Source organism: Trachypithecus francoisi, unplaced genomic scaffold, assembly GCF_009764315.1.
Source record: "Trachypithecus francoisi isolate TF-2019V2 unplaced genomic scaffold, Tfra_2.0 Contig01558, whole genome shotgun sequence".
NCBI lineage: Eukaryota > Metazoa > Chordata > Mammalia > Primates > Cercopithecidae > Trachypithecus > Trachypithecus francoisi.
The window spans coordinates 3,749,487-3,775,870 of record NW_022681440.1 but is presented as its reverse complement, the minus strand read 5'-3'; the positions used below and the strand labels follow the sequence as shown (position 1 = coordinate 3,775,870).

The 26,384-nt window shown below is 38.7% G+C and overlaps 1 protein-coding gene across 1 annotated transcript in view; it reads right to left on the bottom strand.

Annotated features, from left to right (window-relative positions):
• Window positions 1-26,384, bottom strand: part of CSMD1 (CUB and Sushi multiple domains 1) — a 2,074,981-nt gene that overhangs the window by 300,136 nt on the left and 1,748,461 nt on the right. Inside the window, exon 27 of the mRNA XM_033177634.1 lies at window positions 4,289-4,480. Within this exon, the coding sequence (XP_033033525.1) occupies window positions 4,289-4,480 (192 nt within the window). The remainder of the gene's footprint in view (window positions 1-4,288; window positions 4,481-26,384) is intronic.

The following is a 26,384-nucleotide window of genomic DNA, read 5'->3' as shown; positions in this document are numbered from 1 at the left end:
GTGACTTAAAAGCTGAAAGTGGAATTAAGGAGTCCTGCCTGGCCTTGTTTGTTCTCTCGGTTGGTCTGGTATTCTTCATGTTCGTTTTCTTAGGTTTTAATTATCTTGCAAAATATTTTGGAAAGGATTAGAATAGTAAAAAATGCAACTCAGAGATGCTAGGAAATTCTCCAGAAGGAATAAATCCACCTATTCTTTTCAACCCACCAACCCCTTATTCAAAACCTTTAGCCACTATGCTAAATAGCAAACATACATATGTAGCAGCTCTTCACCATCAGGGTTTGAAGCCGCGGTCCTTAATGAGACCGACCCATCTACATTTCTGCATTAAAACATGTGAATGTTCACACCGTTGGGTGTGATAAATATTTTCTAAATAGACACCTTTATGTCAGGACAGTCTGTGGTCCCTAAATGAATTTCTGCAAACCTAGGGTACATTTTGGCTTTTCAGAGTGTTTTGCAATTTGGACTTGGGGAAGAGCAATTGCAGGCTATATAAGAAAATGAAGACTGTTTAGGGACACTTTACTCAGAATAAGGAAGTTGAAGCCGAACATGGTGGCTCACGCTTGTAATCCCAGCACTTTGGGAGGCCAAGGTGGGTGGATCATCTGAGGGCAGGAGTTCGAGACCAGCCTGGCTAACATGGCAAAACCTCACCTCTACTAAAAATACAAAAAATAGCTGGGCTTGGTGGCGCACGCCTATAATCCCAGCTACTCAGGAGGTTGAGGCAGGAGAATCGCTTGAACCTGGGAGCGGAGGCTGCAGTGAGCCAAGATCCCACCACTGCACTCCAGCCTAGGTGACAGAGCAAGGCCCTGTCTCAAAAAAAAAAAAAAAAAAAAGTCATTAGTGTCCTTTGGTCTACAGAATTCTCCTTCTAGACTAAGTCAAAAAGCTAAACAGAAGAGCCTTTATGGTAGGAGTCATTTCGGATGCAACAATAACAGCAAAAAAAAGTGAGGCATCCACCCAACACTCAAGAAAAAGCAACTGCAAATGGCAGGTGTTGAAAATAAATGTTGTCACACACAACAGGTGAGAGGTTAAGATATTTTATGAAAGAGAAAGAAAGAGAGAGAGCCAGTAATGAGTAAATATACACTGATAATGAAAAGGAAAAAGTAAGTTAGCTGATCAATCAGGAAAGAACAAATTCAAACAGCCAATAAGCTTATGAAAAAAAAGTTCGACCTTATTATTAATTTAAAATGCCAATTAAAACAAGACATCATCACTCTGTGGCTTAAGATCTATCATGTGTGGTGTGTTCTCTGAGTCGGAGAAAATATTAATAAATATTTATGGTTGATGGCAAGGTAAATCTGTGTGACTGCTCTGAAAGTGATTTTAAAAATGGGCCGGGCGCGATGGCTCACACCTGTAATCCCAGCACTTTGGAAGTCTGAGGCAGGCAGATCACGAAGTCAGGAGTTTGAGACCAGCCTGGCCAACATAGTAAAAACCCGTCTCTACTAAAAATATTTTAAAAATTAGCCGGGCGTGGTAGTGGGCGCCTGTAATCCCAGCTACATGGGAGGCTGAGGCAGGAGAATTGCTCGAACCTGGAAGGTGGAGGTTGCAAGGTTGCAGTGAGCTGAAATCATGCCCCTGCACTCCAGCCTCGGTGACACAGCGAGACTCCACCTCAAAAACAAAACGAAACAAAAACATGTTTAAAAAGTCCTAGAAATATGCAAGTTTGTAGAAATATGTCATTTGTCAATAATCATGATTTATTTTGCAACATGGGTGCTCATTGCAGCTATCCTCAGAATAGGGAAAAGGTTAAAACAACTTAATTATACAATAATAAGGGACCTGAAAAATCATTATTGGTAGATTCAAACAAATAGACACTAGAGAGTGGCATTGGTGGTGTAGTGGTGCCTTCTAAAGAGATAGGATTTAGTCATTAAAAATTAGTAGAAAATACATAGTAACACAAAATATACACACCATGTACTGGTAAGTAAAAAGTGTAATTTACAAAATAGTCATGCAGGATGCTGTCATTTTAAAACTTTTTTTTTTTTTTGAGACAGAGTCTCACTCTGTTGCACAGGCTGGAGTGCAGTGGCGCGATCCTGGTTCACTGCAACTTCTGCCTTCCAGGTTCAAGCAATTCTCATGCTTCAGCCTCCCGAGTAGCTGGGATCACAGGCGTGCACCACCACACCTGGCTAATGTTTGTATTTTTAGTAGAGACAGGGTTTCACCATATTCCCCAGGCTGGTCTCAAATTTCTGACCTCAAGTGATCTGTCCGCCTCGGCCTCCTAAAGTGCTGGGATTACAGGCGTGAGCCACCACGCCCAGCCGAAAACATTTTAAAATACATTACATATACATAATTACGAAATTATTTATAAATGTCTATATTAATTGTAATTGTCTCCAGGTAAAAAGATGACAATGTTTTTCTCCTCTTTAACATACTTTATAAAATGTCTTCAGTAAAATGCATTACCCTTTAATATGAAAAAAGGTAAAAAAATTAAAAAGTGTTTTGAATCTTTGAAACAGAATTTACATAAGTGCTAATTACGATACACTCATGCCCTAATGGGCAAGCTTGTCACAGAGGACATAAACCTCATTCCTAAAAAATAGAAAATTGCAATGTAATAAAAATATAATGTTAATTTATTTCCAATTACGTATTTTCCATTTTTCTGTTACATAATACCTATGCATGTAGGCGGGTCTGATTGCCAAAATAATTGATTATTCATTTGCCTGCAAGTGATTTCAGCTTGTCCTTGAAACTGATATTCAAGGTAGAGATAGAGTTATTTATTTAGCTTTTGGTGCGTTTTGGATTACGTAGTTGCTGGTCAAAATAAAATAACTAAGAGATGATCTAACAAAAGATCGACTTGTTTGTAGATTAATTAGGAGATGGCCAAATTTTATATTTGCATGTTCAAATTAATATAAATTAATGAATTACTTTTAAGGGATTAACTCATAGTTATATCGCTTTTTAATGTATTCCTCCATGAGCCTAAAAACATGCAAAATGGAAGAAAAAAAAAACCTTTCCTAATGTAAAAATAGGCCATTGGTTTAAAATGATTGCCACATTTATAGGCAATCACTCCACTTTAAAAAAGAAACACGCCGAAATCTCTCCAGTCTTCTGATGACTCAGCGTGAGTAAAAATGCGTGACTGGGCTCTCAGACGTTATGAAAAGTAAATGCAGCATCAAACATTAAACAAACATAGATTGCTCCCCAACAAGGCTGAGAATGCTAACAAGCACAGCTATCCAACTTCATGTGTCTTCACAACTGGGATAAGTGGTTTGCCATAAGCAAGAATGCTGTATCATAGCTCCCCAAGACCACTGAGAATTTTACCACCGCTGTGTACACAACAATCAAAACTATTTCAAACCACAAATCCTCCCCAAGGTCATCCTCTGCAAAACGGTTTACCCATTTCATGATCACTTTCTCTCTTCACACATCAATTAAATTTTACATTTTTCAGACAGATTGTAAAGAAGTACTAAACTGTGATAGTTCCTTAAAATAATAAAGTTCAGTAGAGTTTCTTTTCAAAACTAAGATGATATACTCTAAGTAGGAATTTCATGGTAAAATATTTTATTGAATGAAGAGACCATCTACCTGAAATTACTATTTTACATAAAATATATATAGCCTAAAACCATATTTGTGATAAATTGTCTCAGGTGGCTATTCAAGCCAAAGTCTGCAAAATCATTTGTTATCCTTTTAATAAGGTCAGACTATAAAACGTTAATAAATTGCAGAAACAAACCTCCTTTTATCTTCATTTTAATACAAACAGTGTAATTTCTAGTTTTCAGAATTACATTTTAAATGTACTAACATTATAGGGGAAAAACATCTAAAAAGAGAAAGTACTTTTAGTGAGTAGGTTTTGCTTCAGGTCATGTTTCTATATTAAAAAATCAGAATAGCAATGGTAGGGTTCTAAATTTTGAGCCGCCTAGAATTTTAAATTACAGTAATTTGATTGATCCATGTTTATATAACATTTGTTAAGGGTAGGAAATGTACGGTAAATGTCAATTACCGTACATTAAGGGGATGACTTCCTTTATCCCACCTAATTAAATAAAGTTTAAAGGTTTACAATAACATTTCAGGAGTCTCAGAGAGCCAGCGAACATGAAAGAAATGCTTGAGAAATATTTCTAAAGGAATAATACATTTGTGGAGCAATTTAAACGACAACATGCATCCATCCCTGAATATAAAATGTCTAAGTACTGTTGGCTGATACCTATGCACGTAGGAGGGTCTGGTTGCCAAAAGAACCGGTTATTCAGCTGCACACAGGTGATTTTGGCTTGTCCTTGGAGCTGATAGCCAGGGTCACACTGGAATGTGATGGTGTCTCCAGCCTCTCTGCTGTCTCCATAGCGGGTGCCATTTTGAGGCATACCTGGATCGTTGCAGGTGGCTGCAATTGACGCTGCAAACACAAGAGAAGGCCAGGTCACAGGCTGGAAAACATGGTTTCCACATTCCTGTAGGTGTGGTTGTTCTTGTGGGTTGAAGCACTCTTCACTGGCATAATAAGTCATTTGTCCACACATGAACATACAAAAATAGTTTCTTTTCCCAGAGATACATTCAATGACATACATCTTCATTGTGCTTACACTGAATAAATTCTAGCAAAATTCTACTGAAAATGCAGCCAACGATGAAACATATCAAGGTTTTTTTTTTAAAATAAAAATTACATTATCCTGAGAATAAATACATATACACAGACTGATTTTCTCTTTAGCAATATTTTAATGAAACCCCATACTGCAAGTTACATAAACTAGTTAAAGTACACCAACCTCAAGGAAAACAAAACAGGAAGAATTTCCTTAAGGTCTGTGCCTTCAAAGGTGATTCAATAACCTTGGTTGAGATGCCAAGGGTAGAAGGTCCAGAGGAGATGACCAGTGAGTTTTACCCAGGATCCCCTAGGTGCCATTACCTTGGCAAAATTATTAATAACCCCGTCACTCACCCAAAAACTTCCAAGTTGGACAATATATTATATGGCTACCCTAATGTTAACAAAAGCTCTGAAAATAACATTCTGTCTTTTTGCATATATATAAAGAATCTCAAATCTATTGAGTAGAGGCCAGAATCTGCAAAGCAGGCTGGTGCATGTGCTTTCAGGGGCCACTGGAGCCATGTCATGTCAGTCTCTGGTAACCATTAGTCTCTGGTAACTAATGTGTAAAGTGCATTGCAAACGATGAGCCTAAAATCACATCCCACAGGCAGCCATCAACTCTGCCTGCACCCAATCAGGAAAGAATCCCTCAAGCCCAGAGCTTTCACCAGAGCTCCCCCCTTCACACGAAAATGCAGCAGCCTCAAGAAATAGGAGTTGTTTTCTCCAGTTTCTATAACTGCTGTGTATTATGTGTTGTACTGAAAATTAGAAAGATACTCCTGAAACATCCAAAGCTTAGACCTTTTTTCATTTTTACTTTCAATTAGAATAATGAGCTCTTTCTTCCACTCCACGGCATAAGAGATGATGATTAAAAGCTGACTTTCTCTCTGCAAAGTGCTTCAGTGTTTTCAACACAATGTTTTATGAAAGAGCAAAAAAAAAAAAAAAGAGAGAGATGAGTGTATTATTCTATATACATACCATCACACTGTCCATTTTAATATTTGAAGCCTTAAAGTAATGAGTAGGCTTTGCTTTTTGTTTTGTAAATTCTGAAGCGTTTGTGTGTGTTTGTGTGTGTTCATATTCATATGTCTACATATGGATAGATAAATGGAACAATAAAATCCATTTAAATAAAAAGTTGGAAGATATATAAAAAAGAATAAGACCTGCTCTGTGCTGTGCATGTGCTTTTCAGATGAACCCAGGGTGCATTTTGGACCCGCCAGTAGTGCCCGAAAGGGGGAAGAATGCCACTGAGGGGAAGGTAAGGTTTAAGGTTGGGGAGATGGGTTACCTGTGGTATAAAAAAAAAAACAAAGAAACATGCCACCAAGAAGTGTTCCTTGTACCCTATGGAAGAAAGTGCCTTCCCGCCACTTTCTGTGCTATTCAGACATTTTTAAACTAATAGGGGAGGCAATGAACAAATAATTCAGAGCAAGAGAAAATGTTAAACTGCGCAGATTAAAAGATCAAAGCTCTATCCAATAGTGTCATATGATACAGATGTCAAGGATCCTATGGTTGGTCAGACCTGCTTCAAATCCCATCAGGACTTAATTAGTACCTAATTAGTACTTAATGATCACTTAAGCACACTTACCATCAGCTAACAAATCAGTAAAAATTAGGCTAGCATGTAAGTTATTAATCTGCTGTGAAGATGAAGTGTAAAAATTTGCTAACTTGTCTTTCTGCTGACTATTCTCCAAGCTAATTGAGGCCAGAAGCTGTCTTCACCGCTTTCTATTTCTCTCAAATTGATTTTTATTACATTGAAATGTATACGTGTGTACCTATAACACAATGAGAACCATGACATGAACATCTGTGCTACCAACTCTAAGAAACAGAATATTTACCAATACATCAATGTGATCAATGCACAGAATATACCCTTCCCCATGTCACCTTCTTCCTCCACTTCACGGGAAATCACTTTCTGAATTTTATGTTTATCATTCCCTTGCTTTTCTTCATAGTTACCATAAATGTATGCATTCCAGTTTTAGCCACATACATCAGTTTCCTGAAATCAAATGCTTAATTGGAATTATATGTTGCAAGTTCTGTATCTCTCTCTCTCTCTCCTTTTTTGCTTGTATTATGTTTTAGGGAGTCATCTATGTTTAGGCATGATGCTCTGGTCTACTCATTTTCATTGCTGTATAGTTTTCCATTGCATGAATGTACCATGATTTTTCCATCCTCCTCTTGATGGGTCTTTGAGTCATTTTTCTTTTTGCCCTTATATATAATGCTGCTATGAAAATTATTGTACATGCTGCTGGTACACACTTGCTCTTTCAAATGCCTTGGACTCCTATGTTTTAGATTTTCACTTCCAAACAGCATGCAGTTAGACTGTTCTTTAAATTCAATCTCAGAATTTGTCTTTTAATTGGGTAGTTTAGTCTACTTATAGTCCCTGAAGTTTCTTCTCTATTTGGATTTCTCTCGACCATCTTAGCTTGTGTTTTCTATGTGCACCCCCATTTGCTCTCCCTTTTTGCTTGCTTTCATACTAATTAATTTTTTCTCATGCTTTTATTTTAGTAGACTTTCTAGAAATTTTAGTATGTATTTAGTTGTAATAGTCTTACCTTCTTCTTTAAAATTTATTATTCTCTCTCTAATTACATGAATTGCTAGGTATTTTAGTTTTTTTTAAAAAAAATCTTAAATTAGACATAGTCATTATCCATTTGTTTTTATAAACCTCATAAATTAAATATTATTGTTTTACATAGTTGACTGATGATTGTTTAAATTTTCATACATATTCACCAATTTGTTTGCTTATTTTTTCTTTTCATTTTTTTCATCTCAGAGCTTTTACTTGGCCTAATTTTTCTACTTCATAAATACTATGGTTTGACTATTTGTCCCCTCAAAAACTTATGTTGAAATGTAATCAATATGGTCATATTGGTAGGTGAGGCCTTTAAGAGGTGATTGTATTAATCATTTGTAAAGTAATGGATTAATGGGCTGTCACAGGAGGGGAGCTGGTGAATTTATAGGAAGAGTGACCTGAGATGGCATGCTCAGCCCCTCGCCAGGCGATGCCTGCACACATCAGGACTCCAGAATCCCCACCAGCAAGAGGGCCAGATGTGGCCCCTCGACCTTGGATTTCTCAACCGGTATATTTGTGAGAGGTATATTTATTTTCTTTATAAAATACCCAGTTTCAGATACTCTGTTATAAGCAGCAGAAAACAGACTAATACACTAAAATGATCTGTTCATTTTGTTTTGTTTGTTTTTTGCAAATTATGTTTCGTAAGGATATGTGATGGCTGGGATTATTTTCACATTTACTTGGCCGTTCATGTAGTATTTGGTTTCCTACTCATATTTTTATTGTTTTTTTCATTATTACAGTCTGAATCTGATAAGAATTCCAATTTCTCATGTAAACTAAGCTGTTTGTAAGTTTTCATATTTGCACTTCTGTTCTGGGGAACTTTACTTATGGTAATTCTTTGTGTTCTGCTTTGAAGGTACACCCATCCAGAGGAGATACACATTAGATTACAGGATCTGCCTGGAACAACAGAAAATTTCCTCTTTTCAAAAATAAATTATCAGCTTGAGGTATTTTGGACCCCAAAGATGGCAGAAATTCACCTACAGACTAGTGTGAAACCCTCTGGCTGTTGTGAGTTGCATGCAACTATGTCTCCGTCAACATCTATGTCTGTCTATTCTCCCAACACTGCGAGTAGAACACCCTTTGGTCTTCCAGCTATACCTGAGGGTCTCCTATTATATTTTCAACATCAGAAAGACTTAGATTTGCTTTCTATTCCCTGAGCCAAGGGACTCTCAGAGTGGTAGCTCCACATCACAGGGAATCAGCAGAGTCAATCAGGGCGGAGCTGGCTTCCGAGTTTCACAATCTCTCTCCATTTCTGCACTTCACGTCATCCAGGAGTCCTTATTTTCTTGCAGGTTCAATAACACAATTTGAAAATCCAAAACCAATTGCAACCAGCACTTGTACTCTATTTTCAGCATATAAGTTTTCAGAGTCCTTACTGTAATGCTGCAAACGGAAGACCCTCAATCACATTTATTTGACAACACTGGCCATGATTTCTGACACATCATTCTTCACGTCATTATCATTACTCGTGTTTTGAACATGGGAATCTCACTTGAAAACAGCATTCTCAGTGGAGATCAAGAGAGAGTGCTTGGGTTTCAGAGAGGGTTTTTCAAAGGAAAGAGAGACGGAATGACAATCAGAGTCACCTGAAGGCCATTTCTGTACTTCCCCACTTTCCTCCCATCAGCTGCAAAGACTGGAACACAGGGAAATCCAAGCATATGACTCCAAGAGAAGCCTGGGAGAGCAGAGGAAGGCAGGATAGATGTGAAGATGCAACACTTACAGTTAGAAAGCCATGAAGGTCTCACCCATAAGCCACACATTTTTCTAACATAGAACACTAATCATAGAATACAATCACCAGACTCACAAAGCAATTGGCCACTGTCTTGGTACCAAAGTGGTACCTTTTCTGAATCAGCATTTTACATGAATTCTGGGATTTACTCTTTGAGTGATGTTCCTATAGAATCTATGATCAACTGTTGCTGAGATTTCTCTGGATTTCAGAAAATAATCATAAACAAATCCTACTGTATATGTACAATCTTGTTCATCTGACTGAATTTCCCATCTTCAAAGGAAAATTCTTCCTTTCCTCAAGCAAGTGGTCACATGTATAATTAAGTATTCATTTCCAAGTGATAATTTCTGTCAGTTTATAGAGGTTAAAAAATTAACATTAAGTGTATAGTATTAAAATAATTGTCATATAGTGGTAGCCATTGTAAATATAGCAATATTTATATAATGAAATGAATGTTATATAACAGTACAATAATTTAAAAACAAAAGTTTAGGAGGTGAGTCAAGGACATCAGGGATGACAGTTTCATTATAATTTTTAAAACCAAGATGTTCTTATTTCTCATTCCCAAATTTTTATTTAATATTTACCAAAACAAAAGATATATAATACCCACTACTAAGAAAGTTTTACACAAAGGTGCACAGATTTTATACACAAATAAGAATTTTAACAGATATATCAGCCTTTCAAAAAATAAGTACTCTGTTGAACACTTTTCTGGGAGTTAATAGGATCTGGTCAAATAAGATTGGCAAATACTATACACCCCAGTTTCCCCTTAGAGATTTCCATTGCACATTAGGGATTAAAGGTTGAGAGCTGTACACTACAGTAAAAAAACTTCTAAAAATCATTGTTTAATCCAGCGTATCCCACATTGTCATCATAGAGCACAGTTTTCCTAGAAAATCTCTTAAAATCCTTCCAAATAGAAATCCACAGAGCATCAGTAGAAACGCTGGCTTGCACTAGTGGTTACATCTCCTTTAATGGCATAATATTCTGTTCATTTCTGAAAGTACCTTTCGTAGTTCTCAACCCCATTTTTATTTGGAATAAATATAACAATAATAATGGAGCATGCAATTAAAAGTTTTAAACTTGTGAAGTTCATGTTGTCTAATAAACAGAAATACTGCATCTACAACATTATTCTAATGATGCATCTACATAATTAGCTAAAGTTTATGCCAGTTATATGAAAATGTAAGTTTTAATGAAATCGTTATATATGCACTTAGAGCTCATGTATATATCTGCTTGTATATTTTTAAAGATTATTTAAAACTGCCATAAATAAACTACTAAGGCTTACTTAAATTTAAGCAAACCCCCAACCCTCATACTTTGTATTTAGAATGGTGAAACAAAGATTAAAAGTTCCTAGAGTTAGCCAGATTGGCGTAAAAAACCTGTAAGAAGGCTTCAGGAAGGAGAAAGAGAACAATTTTAAACAATGTAATGCAAAATACATCAGTTGGGTCTTTGAAACAAATTTCATTTTATTTTCCTCTAGTTATGAATGATGGAAAGATGTTTTCTGGTAAAGGCAAGAAAGTTTATTCTAGACTAATACAGAAGCCCCTACCCAAGGACACTCCATTAGGGACAGAAACTGCTTGTCCACTTCAGGCTCATCACAAAACGATTGGCAGAGCAGGCTGCCAATTTGCTTAAATTTAAGTAAGCCTTAGTAGTTTATTTATGGCAATTTTAAATAACCTTTGAAAATATACAAGCAGATATATACATGAGCTCTAAGTGCATATATACATTCCTCTTCCATGGCTGTATTCTTTTATGTGCCACATCATACACTCTACTCATTTTTCTCTTACATATCTTTTCTGCAAATTGGATTTGTTGGTGACTCTGAAGGTTTCTGGTTTCTTGCCATAAAAAAAGCAAACAACATTTTCAGGTGCATCAGTCTTATCCCTCAATGGCCAAAGAAAAAGGCAGCACCTGTTCCTGAGAAGAGAAGTGTCCTGTTCTTCAGTTTCCCACAGGCGTTCCCTGGAAAATCTCAAGTCACAGAGGCACTTTCCGCAGGCCCATTGGCCTCTGAGGGGACATCTCTGCCACCTGTCAGGCTGCATCCAGAACCATCCCAGTCAGCTTGCGCAACACAGACCTGTGCTGCCCTTCACAAAACAGCAGTGGGTCTGACTCTGTTTCCAACAGCAGGATTGACAGTGTGCGGTACTGCACTGCAGAACCGGACGCTGCAATAACGTCAATCTCTTTGCAACTAAATAAGAGAGAGAGATATATATATATCTCACAACTTTGCCGGCTGGGTGCGGTGGCTCACACCTGTAATCCCAGCACTTTGGGAGGCCGAGGCGAGTGGATCACAAGGTCAGGAGTTCAAGACCAGCCTGGCCAACATGGTGAAACCTCGTCTCTACTAAAGATACAAAAAATTAGCTGGGCATGGTGGCGTGTGCCTGTAATCCCAGCTACTTGAGAGGCTAAGGCAGGAGAATTGCTTGAACCCAGGAGGTGGAGGTTGCAGTGAGCTGAGATGGCACCATTGTACTCTAGCCTGGGCAACAGGGTGAGACTCCATCTCAAAACAAAAAAACAAAAAACCACAAGTTTGCATATAAATAAAAATATATAATATTTTATATTAAATATTGTATAGTATATATATTATATAAATAGCACAATTTTGAATATAAATATAATAATTTTTATAATTCTATTTATAATACAAACAGTAATTTTTACAATTATATTTATAATATAAATATCTATTTTTGTATATTTATTTTATAATATATAATATAAATATAATAAATGTAATAATTTATAAAAATTATAAATATCATTTATGTATTTATAATATTTATTATCATTTATATATAATAATATTTATTATTGTCATTTATACATAATATTTACTTATTATGAATATTAATTATATTCATATATATATATGCAAAGTTGTGTTATTTTCCTATTTTGCTAAAACAAAGTTGGGACTGCATTCTTTTAAATGCATAAACTCCTATTTACATGTTTTTTAAACATCATGTAAAACTGTATTTGTTGACTGAAGTATTAGTTCATAGAAGTACGTTTGCTTAGTGTACCCATATCATTTAAAACATCCCTGCGTACCTCTATAGAAAAAATGCTTCTCATATCTGTAGAGAAATACATAAAGCAACACCAATATATAGAAGTAGTCGCATTTAATACTCAGATCACAGCCTGTGGATTACATAGAACCTCTGTTGTTCAACACACGAAGGAAAGCTATTGGGTTCGAAATCAGGTTTATAAAGTAGAATTGGCTACTCGCTAGGCAGTGATGCTACTGCGGGGCTGGTGAACCACGTTTTATTCTTTCTATTCCTTTAATTTGGAGGGTCAGTAGCCTGTGAAGCTCCTTGCTTCTGTGCACTGGAGTCAGGCTGATGCAAATTAGGAAGCAGGCTGTCACTCCGGGAGTTATGCAAACGTAGGGCGTGTCCTCCCCCATTACCCTGGGGAGCAATCCGCTTTTGCTTAACAGAGACCATCCCTTTGTAATGGCCAGGTGGAGCAGGGTTAGTTTGCATAAGCAGTCTTTTGAGGAAGAAGGGAATAAGGTCCCAGCCAAGTGCACCCGATTTTACACTGGAAATACATCTGGGTCACCTCTAAGCTAGGTTGCTGCAAACATCAGCTCTTCAAAGGGGAAATGATAGACACAGGTTGAACTTGAGGCAGGACAGCCAGGGCTGAAACATTTGGGGGCAGCTTTGATTCAGCCCTGAATGTGGCTGAGAATCTGAGCGCTTTAGGACCCTGGAGGGTGAATGGAGGATTGAATGCTATTTGGGAAACAAGGGTTGAATGGGTGGGATATAAAGTAGTAGGTGGAAATCCAGTTCCTGCACACCCTCCAAGCATCATAGTCACAGATGGGTGCAGGACCGGTCTTCAGCAGAGACACTACTTGGCAGCAAGCAGCCACAGATTTTCAGGACCTGACTCTCAGCCCAGTCCCCTACCCCAAGGGTGCTGAGAAGTAAAACTGATTCCCTTTGGGAGCATGTGATCCCGAAATTATTTCTTGGCTATTTCCAAGGAGAACTGGGATTCCTCAAGAGGGAGATTCTGAATTTGGTGCTCGAAAGGGCAGGAGGGTGTTTTAGAAGGTCAACTATGGAGGAAAGTGGACGTGTTAGCATTGTGAGTTTGTAAAGCAGATCATGAATTCCATTAATTAATTTCTGCATTAATTGAGTTCATATTTACTATTTTTCCCTCTCTGTAAATGGCACCCCCGCCTTCCGAGTTGCTCAAATCAAAACCTTAGTAGTTGTCTTTGAGTCCTCCCTGTCCACAGCAAACATTCACTCCAGGGCACATCTTGTCACCCTGAGAAGCACCTCCAGTTCCTTCTGGTACCTGGGTCCCAGTTACTAGGAGCGTAAGGGCATTTGCAAAACAAAAGTGAAAGGCTGAATTCTCCCTGCAGTAGATAAAGGACCAGACTTCTCCCCCTCCCTTTCTTAGAGCATTTTCTTTAGAAAACCTTCAACTTCAAAGGTACTTTCTCAGTTTCTTTGAAATGGATGTGGATATTTCCAAAAGCTAAATAAGCCTCCTGGCAGCTTTAAGACCTAGGAATGTCTTTCCTTAGGACCTGAGGCCATCTCTTTGAAATGCATCATCAAGGAAGGTAATGCCCATGCCTACTCCTTCCACAAAAGGACAGGAGCCTAATTCTTCAGCAGGCACCTGACTCCAAGTTGCAAAACTACCTCCTTTCATAAGGATGTACACAGTTTATTTTTTCTTTATATAAAACCACAGCTACCACAGATGATCACCCCAATTTCTGGGTGGATCTAGGATGAACTACGTGTTGACCAAGAGCACTGTTAAGCCCTCTTGCTAGAGGACTAGTTACCGTTTATCTTGAAGAACAAGTCTGTAATGAGTTTTATCTGCTTGATAATGAAAGGGTGAGATTTATTTCTTTCTTTGCAATTTCTTAGCAGAATGCTGGTGACAGGAATCGCATTCTGATTGAAAGCTTCTTCAACAATAACAGCGTTTCTATTTTTTTCTCTTTTACTTTCGTGGAGAGGTTTTTCTGGGTAGGGAGAAGTTTTGTTTTTAATTATTTATTTCCCTCAACGCATTTGCCCGAATTCCCTTCTTGTCTACCCCCAGTGCAATCCATTCTCTGCATCTAGGACGATCTGCTAAGAAGGTACATCGGTTCACATCACTTCTTTATTTAAAAACCCTTGAGTAGGTTCCTGTCACTCTAGCTCCATACCTGGATCTGGTGGTCCTGTGGGATCAGGGCCCTGCCTGCCCCACATCCACTGCGCCGCACCCACACTAGCCCCTCATTCTTCCTTGGAATCCATAATCTCGTTCCTCACAGGGGGACTTCTCACTGGCTACACGGTTCCCTGAAATGCTAATTTATCTGGTCTTTGCAAAACTCCTTATTTGGGTCACCCTCAAATGCCAGCTTCTCCCCCAGGAAGCCAGTTCCTCAGTCACACTCTCACATATTAAACTCTTCTATTCTCTGTTCATTCCCATTCTCTTTTTTTAATTAATTAATTAAATTATTCATGTATTTATTTTTGTGACAAAGTCTCACTCTATCACAACAACAAAAAACCAATTTACACATCGATTCACTAAGAATCACAATGAAACCTCCAATCTACTGTACAAAATTAGGCAAGGTCAAAAACTTGCAAGGGGGGCCCAGGATCTCCGTGGAATGCATGCATTTTCATAATTCCAGAAGAAAAGCATGTGCTGACGACTTAGGAATTCTCAACCCCATTACAACCACCTCCTGAAATCTGCAGGTTGCCAACTGTTTACTTTCTACATCAACATCATCAAACCGCAGATACAACTCAAGCATGAACAACACTGGCTGTGCATGGTGGCTCATGTCTGTAATCCCAGTGCTTTGGGAGCTCGAGGCAGGAGGATGACTTGAGGCCAGGAGCTTGAGACCAGCCTGGGCAAAATAGTGAGATGTAGGAGTGTGATAAACAGAAATTAAAGAATGAAGTATGAAAACAGGAGAAGATTTTCATTAAAAACTTTATTGTGATAGGAAGAATGAAATATTAACTTGTAATTAGGGTGATGACACGTTCAACCTTATCCAGGACAGTACTGGCTTTTGCACCTGTTGTCTCAGCATAATGATTAACAGCATCCATGTTTAATCTTAAAATATCCCAATTTGAATAAAAACGACATAATTTTCCCACCTGTGAAGTCCTTTAAAACTGGAGTTTAGGAAGAATAAGGGAAATGGCTGGAAGTGTGAGACAGACAGCAGGGAAAATTCAGTGACATTCTTGAAGCCCCTCTGCCAGGCATGCCTGCAATCACTTCCCTCACTCTTCTATTCTTATTTATTTACTTATTTATTTTTTGAGTTGGAGTCTCGCTCTGTCGCCCAGGCTGGAGTGCAGCCGCGCGATCTCGGCTCACTGCAAGCTCCGCCTCCCGGGTTCAGGCTCCCTCACTCTTTTTACTCATGTCAGCAATACTTGATTTTTCTTTCTTAAGATAATTTTGGTAAATTTCTATTATTTACTGCCAAACAGCCTTGACTAACACATTCTCTCCCATCTCTGGGTCTTTTGCAAACATGTGTCCATTGCGAGGGACAATTTTACCCTCTTCTCTTGTTCACTTGGCTAAATTCTACTTATTCTATTAATCTTAGCTTAAATACCATATTTTCAAGATTGTGTTCCTTGATTCCTGCAGCTCTAGGATAAATGCTTTTTAGAGGCTCCCTGTCCTTGTCTAGCCAGAGAAATTGTTCCCTGGTACTCCACCTCGGTCTGCTTTTACCTTCTCTGGAAGGTGCATTTGCTGAGCTCAGACGCTATAACTGTCCTGCTCGTTGGCAAACCAAGCAACATCACAGTGTACGGTGTACAGTGGGTTCTCAAAAAATCTTTGTCGAATGAAGTGGTTAAAGCACTTGGCCCAAGGACTGGCCCCTAATAGGCATTAAATAAATAGTAAATATTATAAGCTTTATCATGATGTAATAAAGGATATGAAGAATAAAGATGAACTGTGAGTTCTTTTTATTCATTGCTGTTGTCGAGACAGAGACTCACTCTGTTGCCTAGTCTGGAGTGCAGTGGTGTGATCTCAGCTCACCGTAACCTCCACCTCCTGGGTTCAAGCGATTCTCATGCCTCAGCCTCCTGAGTAGCTGCGACTACAGGCACCCACTACCACGCCCAGCTGTTTTTTGTATTTTTAGTAGTGATGGGGTTTCACCATGTTGGCCAGGCTGGCCTTGAACTCCTGACCTCGGGTGATCCACCCATCTTGGCCTCCCAAAGTGCTGGGATTACAGGCACGAGCCATGGCACCCAGCCTGTGAGATTGAAAAAAACAACAACAAGTAACTCAAATAATCAAGTCTCAACAAAATAAGTTTACAATCATATAAATACACACACACACACACGAGACAATGTAAACATGTAATTAAAGCATTGATGTATTAACTTCAAACATGTAAGGTAAACTTTGATTGAAATAGAAATAATAGACATTTACAATGAGCTCCAAGAAGCAAAAAGAGAATGTGGTGTTTATTTCCGTTTTTTTTAAATCTAATCAATTTCCATATCTAGACTTCATTACAGAAAACTCTGTAATTTAGTGATGCTTATTTTGTAAATGGCTAATGGCACTGTATTTCTATGAAATGTTTAGAAGCGGATCGAAAATGCGATTGCAGAGCCAACTAAATTATAGACACGGAATAAATGTCAAGTACAAAATTATTATATTTTGTATGTCAGGTTAAAAACTAATGAATAGTATATCAAAAATGTAGGTTATTATAAAAGGTAGCATGTTATAAAGCAGGCTCCATGTGACCAAGTACACATTTTTATAGAAACCATGACTGGTTCAGGCGCAGTGGCTCACTCTTACAATCTCAGGACTTTGGGAGGCCGAGGCAGACAGATCACCTGAGGTCAGGAGTTCCAGACCAGCCTGGCCAACATGGTGAAACCTTGTCTCTACTAAAAATACAAAAATTAGCTGGGCGTGGTGGCGGCACCTGTAATCCCAACTACTCAGGAGGCTGAGGCAGGAGAATTGCTTGAACCTGGGAGGAAAAGGTTGTAGTGAGCTGAGATTGCTCCACAGAGAAAGATTCCGTCTCAAAAAAAAAAAAAAAAAAAAAAAAAAAAAAACAAGAAAGAAAAAGAAAAGAAAAGCACAACTATCGGAGCAATGGCAATAGGCAGATATTGTGCCCCAATGGTGTATGTTGCAGCCATCCCGAAATAAGTTCATTGTCCCCCTCTCCTAACTTTTTATTGCTGCTTCCAGGTCTAGCTACCATATTTGAAGACATATAAAAGACATGTCCTTTAGAATTTATTGCATCCACTAAAAAAGCTATAATCTTGCCCCTTTTGCTTTATGTCTACTGACAAATGAACCAACAACACTGGTTCTTTCTTGCTTTCGACTCTGAATCCCACCTCCAACATATGTGTCTTGCAAGAACACCCACACTTCCAGAACTGGATCCTGCAGCCACCCATATGCCTGTCAACACCCAGAGAATCTGCCTTAGATGTCTGCATGTTTAAATTCCTAACTCAGAAAAGGGACACCTTGTGTATGTTATTTAACCAAAGGCATCTTTTCTTGTAAGAACATTCTGAGTCACAGGATTCTTATTTTAATTTTTCCTTTCCAAGGTAGCTATGTTAGGAGGAGATTTTTCAACTCTTGTCCAAAAACGTTTACAAATGCAAAAATAGAATGTTAACTAGCAAAATGTTACATTATCTAAAACTCAATAAATTGATAAGAGAAAATAAAATATTTGTAGGAGAATTTTCATTATTATTCATTCATTTATTCCTTCATTCAAAAATACTTCTGAGGGCCAGGCATGGTGGCTCACGCCTGTAATCCCAGCACTTTGGGAGGCCAAGGTGGGTGGATCACTTGAGGTCAGGAGTTTGAGACTAGCCTGACGAACATGGTGAAACCCCATTTCTGCTAAAAATACAAAAATTTGCTGGGTTTGGTGGTGCATGCCTGTAATCCCAGCTACTCAGGAAGCGGAGGCAGGAGAACTGCTTCAACCTGGGAGACAGAGTTTGCAGTGAGCCAAGATGGTGCCATCGCACTCCAGCTTGGGCTATAAGAGCAAAACTCCATCTCAAAACAAACAAACAAATGAAAACTTCTCAGTGCCTACTGCATGTCAGTTCTAGGCACTTGGGACATACCAATCAACAAATTAGGATCCCTGCCCTTGTGGAGTTTAGATTCTCAAGGGAGGAGATAGCAATACAAAATAAAACCAAGTAATAAGTGAAATATTATGGACAGTAGCAGTGCCTTGGGATAAAGAAGACAGAGCAGTGTCGACGGCATTGAGAGTGTTGGGGGGCAGTTGGTGGTGATTTTATGTGGGGGGGTCATGGCAGTTCCCCTGAGATGATGACACATATTTTAAGATAGAGACAGAATCAGCCATGTGGGTACCTAGGGCCAAGGCCACTGAGAAGAAGAACTGAAACTTCTATCAAAGACCTTAAATGGTGGGCCTAGTGCCTTGTTGGAGAAGCCTGGACATTCCTGGGGCTGGAGCTGAGAAGTGGGTGGGTGACAAGCCTTAGAAGGCAGGTGCGAGGGCACTCGGTGGGCCAGGTAAGGGGAGAATTGCATGCTGCTGCAAGGGGCTCGGGGCTTGACTCAGTGATCCAGGAGCCATTGCTGGGTTCTGAACATGTTACAAGGGCATGGAGTTTATATTTTAAATAATTAATGTAGCTGCTGTTTTCAGGACAGACCATGGAGGGACCACGTGGAGGCCGTGAGACCAGCTGGAAGCCTATTGCAGGGGCAAGGCAGAAGACTGGAGGAGACTCAGACATGGGAGGTGGTGTGGAGTGGAGAGACAGGGCCTCATGTTTATATATTTTAAAGGTATGTCCAATAAGGTTTCTGGATGGGCTGCATGTGGAATATGAAAGACAGAATATGAGAATGAACAGGGTAAACAGACAACCTACAGAAAGGGAGAAAATTTTTCCAAAATTTGCATCTGAAAAAGGTCTAATGTCCAGCATCTGTAAGGAACTTAGACAAATTTACAAGACAAAAACAACCCCATTAAAACATGGGCAAAGGACATGAACAGACACTTTTTAAAAGAAGACATACATGTTGCCAACAATCATGTGAAAAAAAATTCAACATCACCAACCATTAGAGAAATGCAAGTTAAAAACAAAATGAGATACCATCTCACAGCAGTCAGAATGGCTATTATGAAAAAACCAAGACATAAAAGATGCTGCTGAGGTTGTAGAGAGAAAGGAACACTTATATATTGTTGGTGGAAGTGTAAATTAGTTCAACCATTATGGAAGACAGTGTGGTGATTCCTCAAAGACCTAAAGACAGAAATATTGTTAGACCCAGCAATCCCATTATTGGGTATATGCCCAAATGAATATATTCATTCTATTATAAAGACACATGCATGCATATGTTCACTGCAGCTCTATTCACCATAGCAAAGTCATGGAATCAACCTAAATGTTCATCAATGATACACTGGATAAAGAAAATGTGGTATATATACACCATGGAATACTATGCAGCCATAAAAAGCATGAGATCATGTCCTTTACAGGAACATGGATGGAGCTGGAGGCCATTATTCTTAGCAAATGAATGCAGGAAGAGAAAACCAAATACTGTATGCTTTCGTTTATAACTGGGAGCTAAACAATGGGAACACATGGACACATAAAGGGGAATGACAGACACTACAGTCTCCCAGAGGCTGGAAAGTGAGAAAAGGGAGAGGATCAGGAAAAATAACTAATGGGTACTAGACTTAATAGCTGAGTGATGAATCTAGGTTAGGCACAAAGGCACTCCAAGCTCTAAGGAAGCAACAGGCACCTGACACTTATATACAAAGTAGGTATCTTAACCACTGCTTTTATGACAAGACAAATTGTTATTCCAAGGGCCAGTGCCATATTGAGCTGAAAACATTCTTATTAGTATGGACTCATATTCCAGGTATTAACAAAGACACGTAAACAATCTAAAAATAAAAAAATAATTTTTTCTAAAATTAATAACCTGATTACAGAATGGAAGACATATGCACTTATGAGTTTCTTTGAAAGCTCATGGATTTCTAGTTAGCATGTGAGCTCTGCAAAGCAGGAATCTTGACTTCATTCACTCAATCCTGCTTAGCTCTCAGCAAGGAGGCTGGCAGGTTTACAGACACTCAGAAATCCAGACGGCCTGAATGAATTAGTGAATGAATGAAAGAATGAGAACACACAATGCATACCATTCTTAAGTATTCAAAAGAATTGGACTTTTCAATTTGATATTAGCTTTTCTTTGTCTATAAGCGGTAGGTTATTTGATTTAAAATGACATTACAACTCCATTACAATGATTAGTTAAGTTAAACATGATTCATCTTTTCTCATTTGACATCACAAATTCCTATTTGAGATTTTAATATGTATACAGGTGAAATACTGGAGTATCTACCCCATCCTGAGATTTACTAAATTGATGAGTCTAATGCAAATATTAAAGCACTCACTGATTGATTTTGTGTTTAATGCTCTAAAACAGGAGTTGGCAAACTATATACTGGAAATCAAATCTGGCCCACCAGCTAGTATTGTAGCTTGAAAACTAAGAATGGTTTTACATTTCTTAAATGGTTAAAAAATATCAAAATAAAAATATTAGTTTATGACACATGAAATTCAAACACAGCCCTGACCACTCACACATGCGTTGTCTGTAGCTGCCCTTGAGCTACATAGCCACAGAGCTGAGTACCTGCCTTGGAGACCACAGGACCTGCAAAGCCTAAAATAGCTACTCTCTGGCTCTTCAGGGAAAAGGTTTGCTCCTCCCCGGTACAGAACTGTAATTATGAAATAACTTCTTTGCATTTATATGGCATTTTCCTTAGCTTGCTCTTTCCCATTAATTCTCATGTTTTTGAGTTAAGAAAATTGAAAAAGTGCTTTATTATCTGCTTCCTCACCCTGAATTGAACTCTTTATGCATCTAGGTTATCATTTTCCCAAAGCTGCTCTTCAGGATGAGATCCTAGCCCAGAACAGAAACGCCGCCTCTGTAAGTCTCCCTGGCTTGGGGTCTTGCAGGATCGACGGGAACCAGCAGCTGGAGTTTTGTGACACGTGTCCCCGTGCTGCAGTGGCTGAACAGGTTTGGAAAGTACGCAGAAGGAGTATACCCTCCACCGCCATCGGGGTGCATCAAGTCAGCCCAGACTCCGGAGGAACGACAGTGGCCTGGACACAAGAACATTCCACCAAATTAAGGGTAAACATTCCCCATTTCATTTCTGAAAATGTGAAAGTGCTCAATAACTGCAGACAGGGTCCACCGAGAACAAACCCCACCTTGAAGAACAGAGGCTGAGGATGGTTCCAGTGCTTAGGGAAATAAATACTTTCGACAATCCCTTTCTTTATATTTTCCAAAGTAACACATGGTTCTTGAGTATTACACAAAACAAAACAAAAAACGAAAACCTCGACCTAACTCAAACCATGACTTTATATATAGAAAATAAAACTGTAAACTCTTAAGAAAAAAAAATACATAGAAGAAAACCTTCCAGATTTAGGGTTAGGCAAGGAGCTCTCCGACATGACAACAGAAGCACAATCCATAAAAGCCAAAATGGATAAACGAGACTTCATCAACACAGAAAAGCGTTTGCTCTAAAAAAGACCCTGTGAAGAAGATGGAAAGACAAGCTACAGACTGGGAGGAAATTGAAAGCCACATATCTGACAACGGACTGGTGCCTTAAAAATATAAAGAATGCTCAAGACTCAAGAGCAAAGAAAAATAAAATCCCATCAGAAAATGCGCAAAGGAATGAAAAAAAAAATTTCATTGTAGAGGAAATACAGATGAGAAATATAAAACATGAAAAGATGCTCAAAATAAGTAGCCATTAGGCAAATAAATACAGAGATATCACCACATCATTATCAGCACACCTAAAACTAAAATTTATACTATATATGTTTTCTAAATGGTGTAAATACTATAGACAATTTTATATCATCTATAAAGAAATATCAAATGTTGCACAGGAGGCAGAAAAACAGAATCACGTATGCATTGCTGGTGAGAATGTAAAATGGTACAGCCATTCTGGAAAATTATTTGGCAGTTAAAAGTGAAACATTCAATTCTGCAATTGCATTCTTGGGCATTTATCTCAGAGAAGTAGAAATTTACGTTCCCATGATAAAGATAACAAATTATGCCTGTAATCCCAGCACTTTGGGAGGCCGAGGCGGGCGGATCACGAGGTCAGGAGATCGAGACCATCCTGGCTAACACGGTGAAACCCCATCTCTACTAAAAATACAAAAAATTAGCCGGGCGCGGTGGCGGGCGCCTGTGGTCCCAGCTACTCGGGAGGCTGAGGCAGGAGAATGGCGGGAACCCGGGAGGCGGAGCTTGCAGTGAGCCAAGATGGCGCCGCTCACTTCAGCCTGGGCGGCAGAGCCAGACTCCGTCTCAAAAAAAAAAAAAAGATAACAAATATGGTGCAGTACATACGGCTGGGTGATGGGTGCACCAAAATCCTACAAATCACCGCTGAAGAACTTACTCATGGAACCAGATACCACCTGTATCCCAAACACTTACAGAAAAATAAAATAAAATAATAATAATTTTAAAAAGAAAACCTGTGCATGTTCACCACAGCTCTACTCACAGGAGTCTCAACCTGGAAGTCACCCAGGTGTCCTTCGGCGGTGAGTGATTAAACCAGCCGCTGCTTCCATTCCCTGCAGTTCTCTGCAGGAATCTAAAGGAATATGCCCTGGATGCAGGCCACAAGCTGGCACCATCGGCACTCATAGAAAGGTACTGAATGGGCCGGGCGTGGTGGCTCAAGCCTGTAATCCCAGCACTTTGGGAGGCCGAGACGGGCGGATCACGAGGTCAGGAGATCGAGACCATCCTGGCTAACACAGTGAAACCCGGTCTCTACTAAAAATACAAAAACTAGCCGGGCGAGGTGGCGGGTGCCTGTAGTCCCAGCTACTCGGGAGGCTGAGGCAGGAGAATGGCGTAAACCCGGGAGGCGGAGCTTGCAGTGAGCTGAGATCCGGCCACTGCACTCCAGTCCGGGCGACAGAGCGAGACTCCGCCTCAAAAAAAAAAAAAAAAAAAAAAAAAAAAAGAAAGGTACTAAATGAAGAGGTCAATCCAAGAGACGACACACTTCCCGATTCCCTCCACAGAACATTTGTGAAATGATCAAGAGTCCGGAAGTGCAGAACACATGAGTGGCTGCCAGGATTAAGAAGGGATGGAGACTGAGGGAAATGGGTACGGCTATCGGTGAGCAGTCCGTGGGATCCTGTTGCTGGGGGGAAATGTCCTGCTTGTTGATGGTATCAACGTCAACTGTGATAGTGAACTCTAGTTCTAGAGAATGTCACCCTTGGGGGAACTGGGTAAAGCGTGCGCAGGGTCTCTCTGTTTTGTTTCTTGCCACTCTAAGTGGATCTACGATTACCCCAAAGTACAAAAAGTTCAATTACAAAAGTGAAAGTTATGTATGTTTGAATTGCAGTATTCAAACATGAATTATGCACAGTGAATGCAAATCATTTTATTTCTAAAATTATGCTCATATGAAAAAATATATATTACATACACAGTTAATTTCAAAATTCCGAGAGATTAAAACATTGCCAAGAAGTGGCATAGAAATCATGTATTTCTGAATGTACCTTCATGACAGATGCAATATGAATTTCATGATTGTGAAATTCCTGACAAATACTGGTAAATCTGAAGATGACAATATCCATTTTCAGCATCACCCATTGCTGGGGATAATGACCATTCTCTTTGAATAATAATAAATACTAAACCAAACAAAGTGTCCTTTCCAGTTAACATAATTACTATTTAACCAAGAGGCTCTATAAATGCTATTACTTTGGGCCAGAAGAAAAAAAAAAATGCAAATAAAATCAAAGGACAAGGATTCCCTACACAGACATGTTAAAGCCTCTGAAAATGTGAAAGATTGTAGTCTGTCAGTGGAAGCACAGGTATTAAAGCAGAGGTATAGACAAAAATAATGAGATTATTCAAGCAAACATGGAATACCTGGTGTGATCTGCACCTCAAGAGTTCGTTGTAATGTTTCAAAGTGGAAAATGTGCTTTAATAAGCTTAGTGTTTAACAAATACTTAATAGCTATACAAATATGCCATAAAGCATACTTATCAAACATAAGTCTAAAGGAATTCTACAATCTACAAAAATGTATGTAACAGAAATAAGTAAATTACTTTCATTTTGTACAAGAGGGAATGTGAACTTCATTGCAAGCGAAAACTCAGTGGGAATTCCATGAAAAAGTTTTTGTTAATTAAATAAAAAGACATAATATTCAAGAAGTATTACGGACATTACAGTTATTAAATTAGGCAATAAATCTCCTTGACCCACAAATCCTCATTTTTAATTCAGATGTCACCTACTTTGTGTAATAATAGTACTTATATGTTTTCTCTTGCATCATCAACTGTTATTTATTTTGTTTTAGAGAGAGTTTCACTTTGTCACCCAGGCTGGAGTGCAGTGGTGCGATCTCAGCTCACTGCAACCCCAGCCTCCTGGGTTCAAGTGATTCTCCTGCCTCAGCCTCCTGATCACCTGGGATTACAGGTGTGTGCCACCACGCCTGGCTAATTTTTGTGTTTTTAGACAAAACAGGGTTTCACCATGTTGGCCAGGCTGGTCTCGAATTCCTAGCCTCAAGTGATCTGCCCGCCTTGGCCTGCCAAAGTGCTGGAATTACAGGCGTGATCCACCATGCCCAGCCTTGCTTCATCCATTTTTATAGTTGTATTCTAATTCCCCTATTTATATATCGATACATTGGGTCATGGTTTATCTCAAATTAAATCAAAGAACCTTATAATCAATTATTGGAAAGAGAATATTATGGGTCTATAGTAAATGTTCATTTTTGGTAATACGTACAAGTCATTTTTTAAATTTCTTTCTTTCTTTTTTTTTTTTTTTTGAGGCAGAGTCTCACTCTGTCGCCCGGGCTGGAGTGCAGTGGCCAGATCTCAGGTCACTGCAAGCTCCGCCTCCCAGATTTACGCCATTCTCCTGCCTCAGCCTCCCGAGTAGCTGGGACTACAGGCGCCCGCCACCTCGCCCGGCTAGTTTTTTTTTTGTATTTTTTAGTAGAGACGGGGTTTCACCGTGTTAGCCAGGATGGTCTCGATCTCCTGACCTTGTGATCCGCCCGTCTCGGCCTCCCAAAGTGCTGGGATTACAGGCTTGAGCCACCGCGCCCGGCTTAAATTTCTTACAAATAAATGTTTTAATATTTTAGTGTGAAATTATATTTTTCAGATACCATATAGTTACCCAAATTAGAAAACGTAAAACATAATAATATGATAGGTTAATACTGTTCACAATAGTATTTGAATCACTTATCTCAATTAAGTTATTAAGACTGCATTGTAAAGACAACGAACTTTCTTTAATAAATGAATTGTGACTTCTCTGATACAAAAACATGAACAGTTTTGTTTTCATCATGTGAAGATTAGACATCTCTGGGAAAACCAAGTATGTTTCTTCTTTGATGTTTAAAAATAGTACACTATTTAAAGTTATTTTAAAAACACTATTTATCTAATAGTAACACTAATATTTAAACATTGAATGCAGCATAAAATTCTATTTTTTGCATCCTCATAAAACTAAAAGATCCTTCATTTGTTTATTCAGAGACTTTAGTTTTTTTTCATAGCAACAATAATGAAAACAAAATTTGAAACTTCAACCCTTATTTCCCAAAGATCCTTTTCTAAACATTTATTCACCTTAATAATATGATTAAACTGATTCCCAGCTTTCCAGCAGGTATGAACAATAAAATCTGTATATTGACACAAGGCAGACTTGAGGTGAGGAAATAATTATTAGATTTCTTACGGAACGTTCTCTGCGAATTCACCAGTTCTTTATTAACAATAACTGCCTGGTTTAGAATTTTAATATGTTATGGAAACCTCAGGTGGTGTAGTAATGTGAAGATCTGGTATTATAACATTAGCATGATAAAGTGATATTTACTTGTGTTCTATCTTTTCCTGTT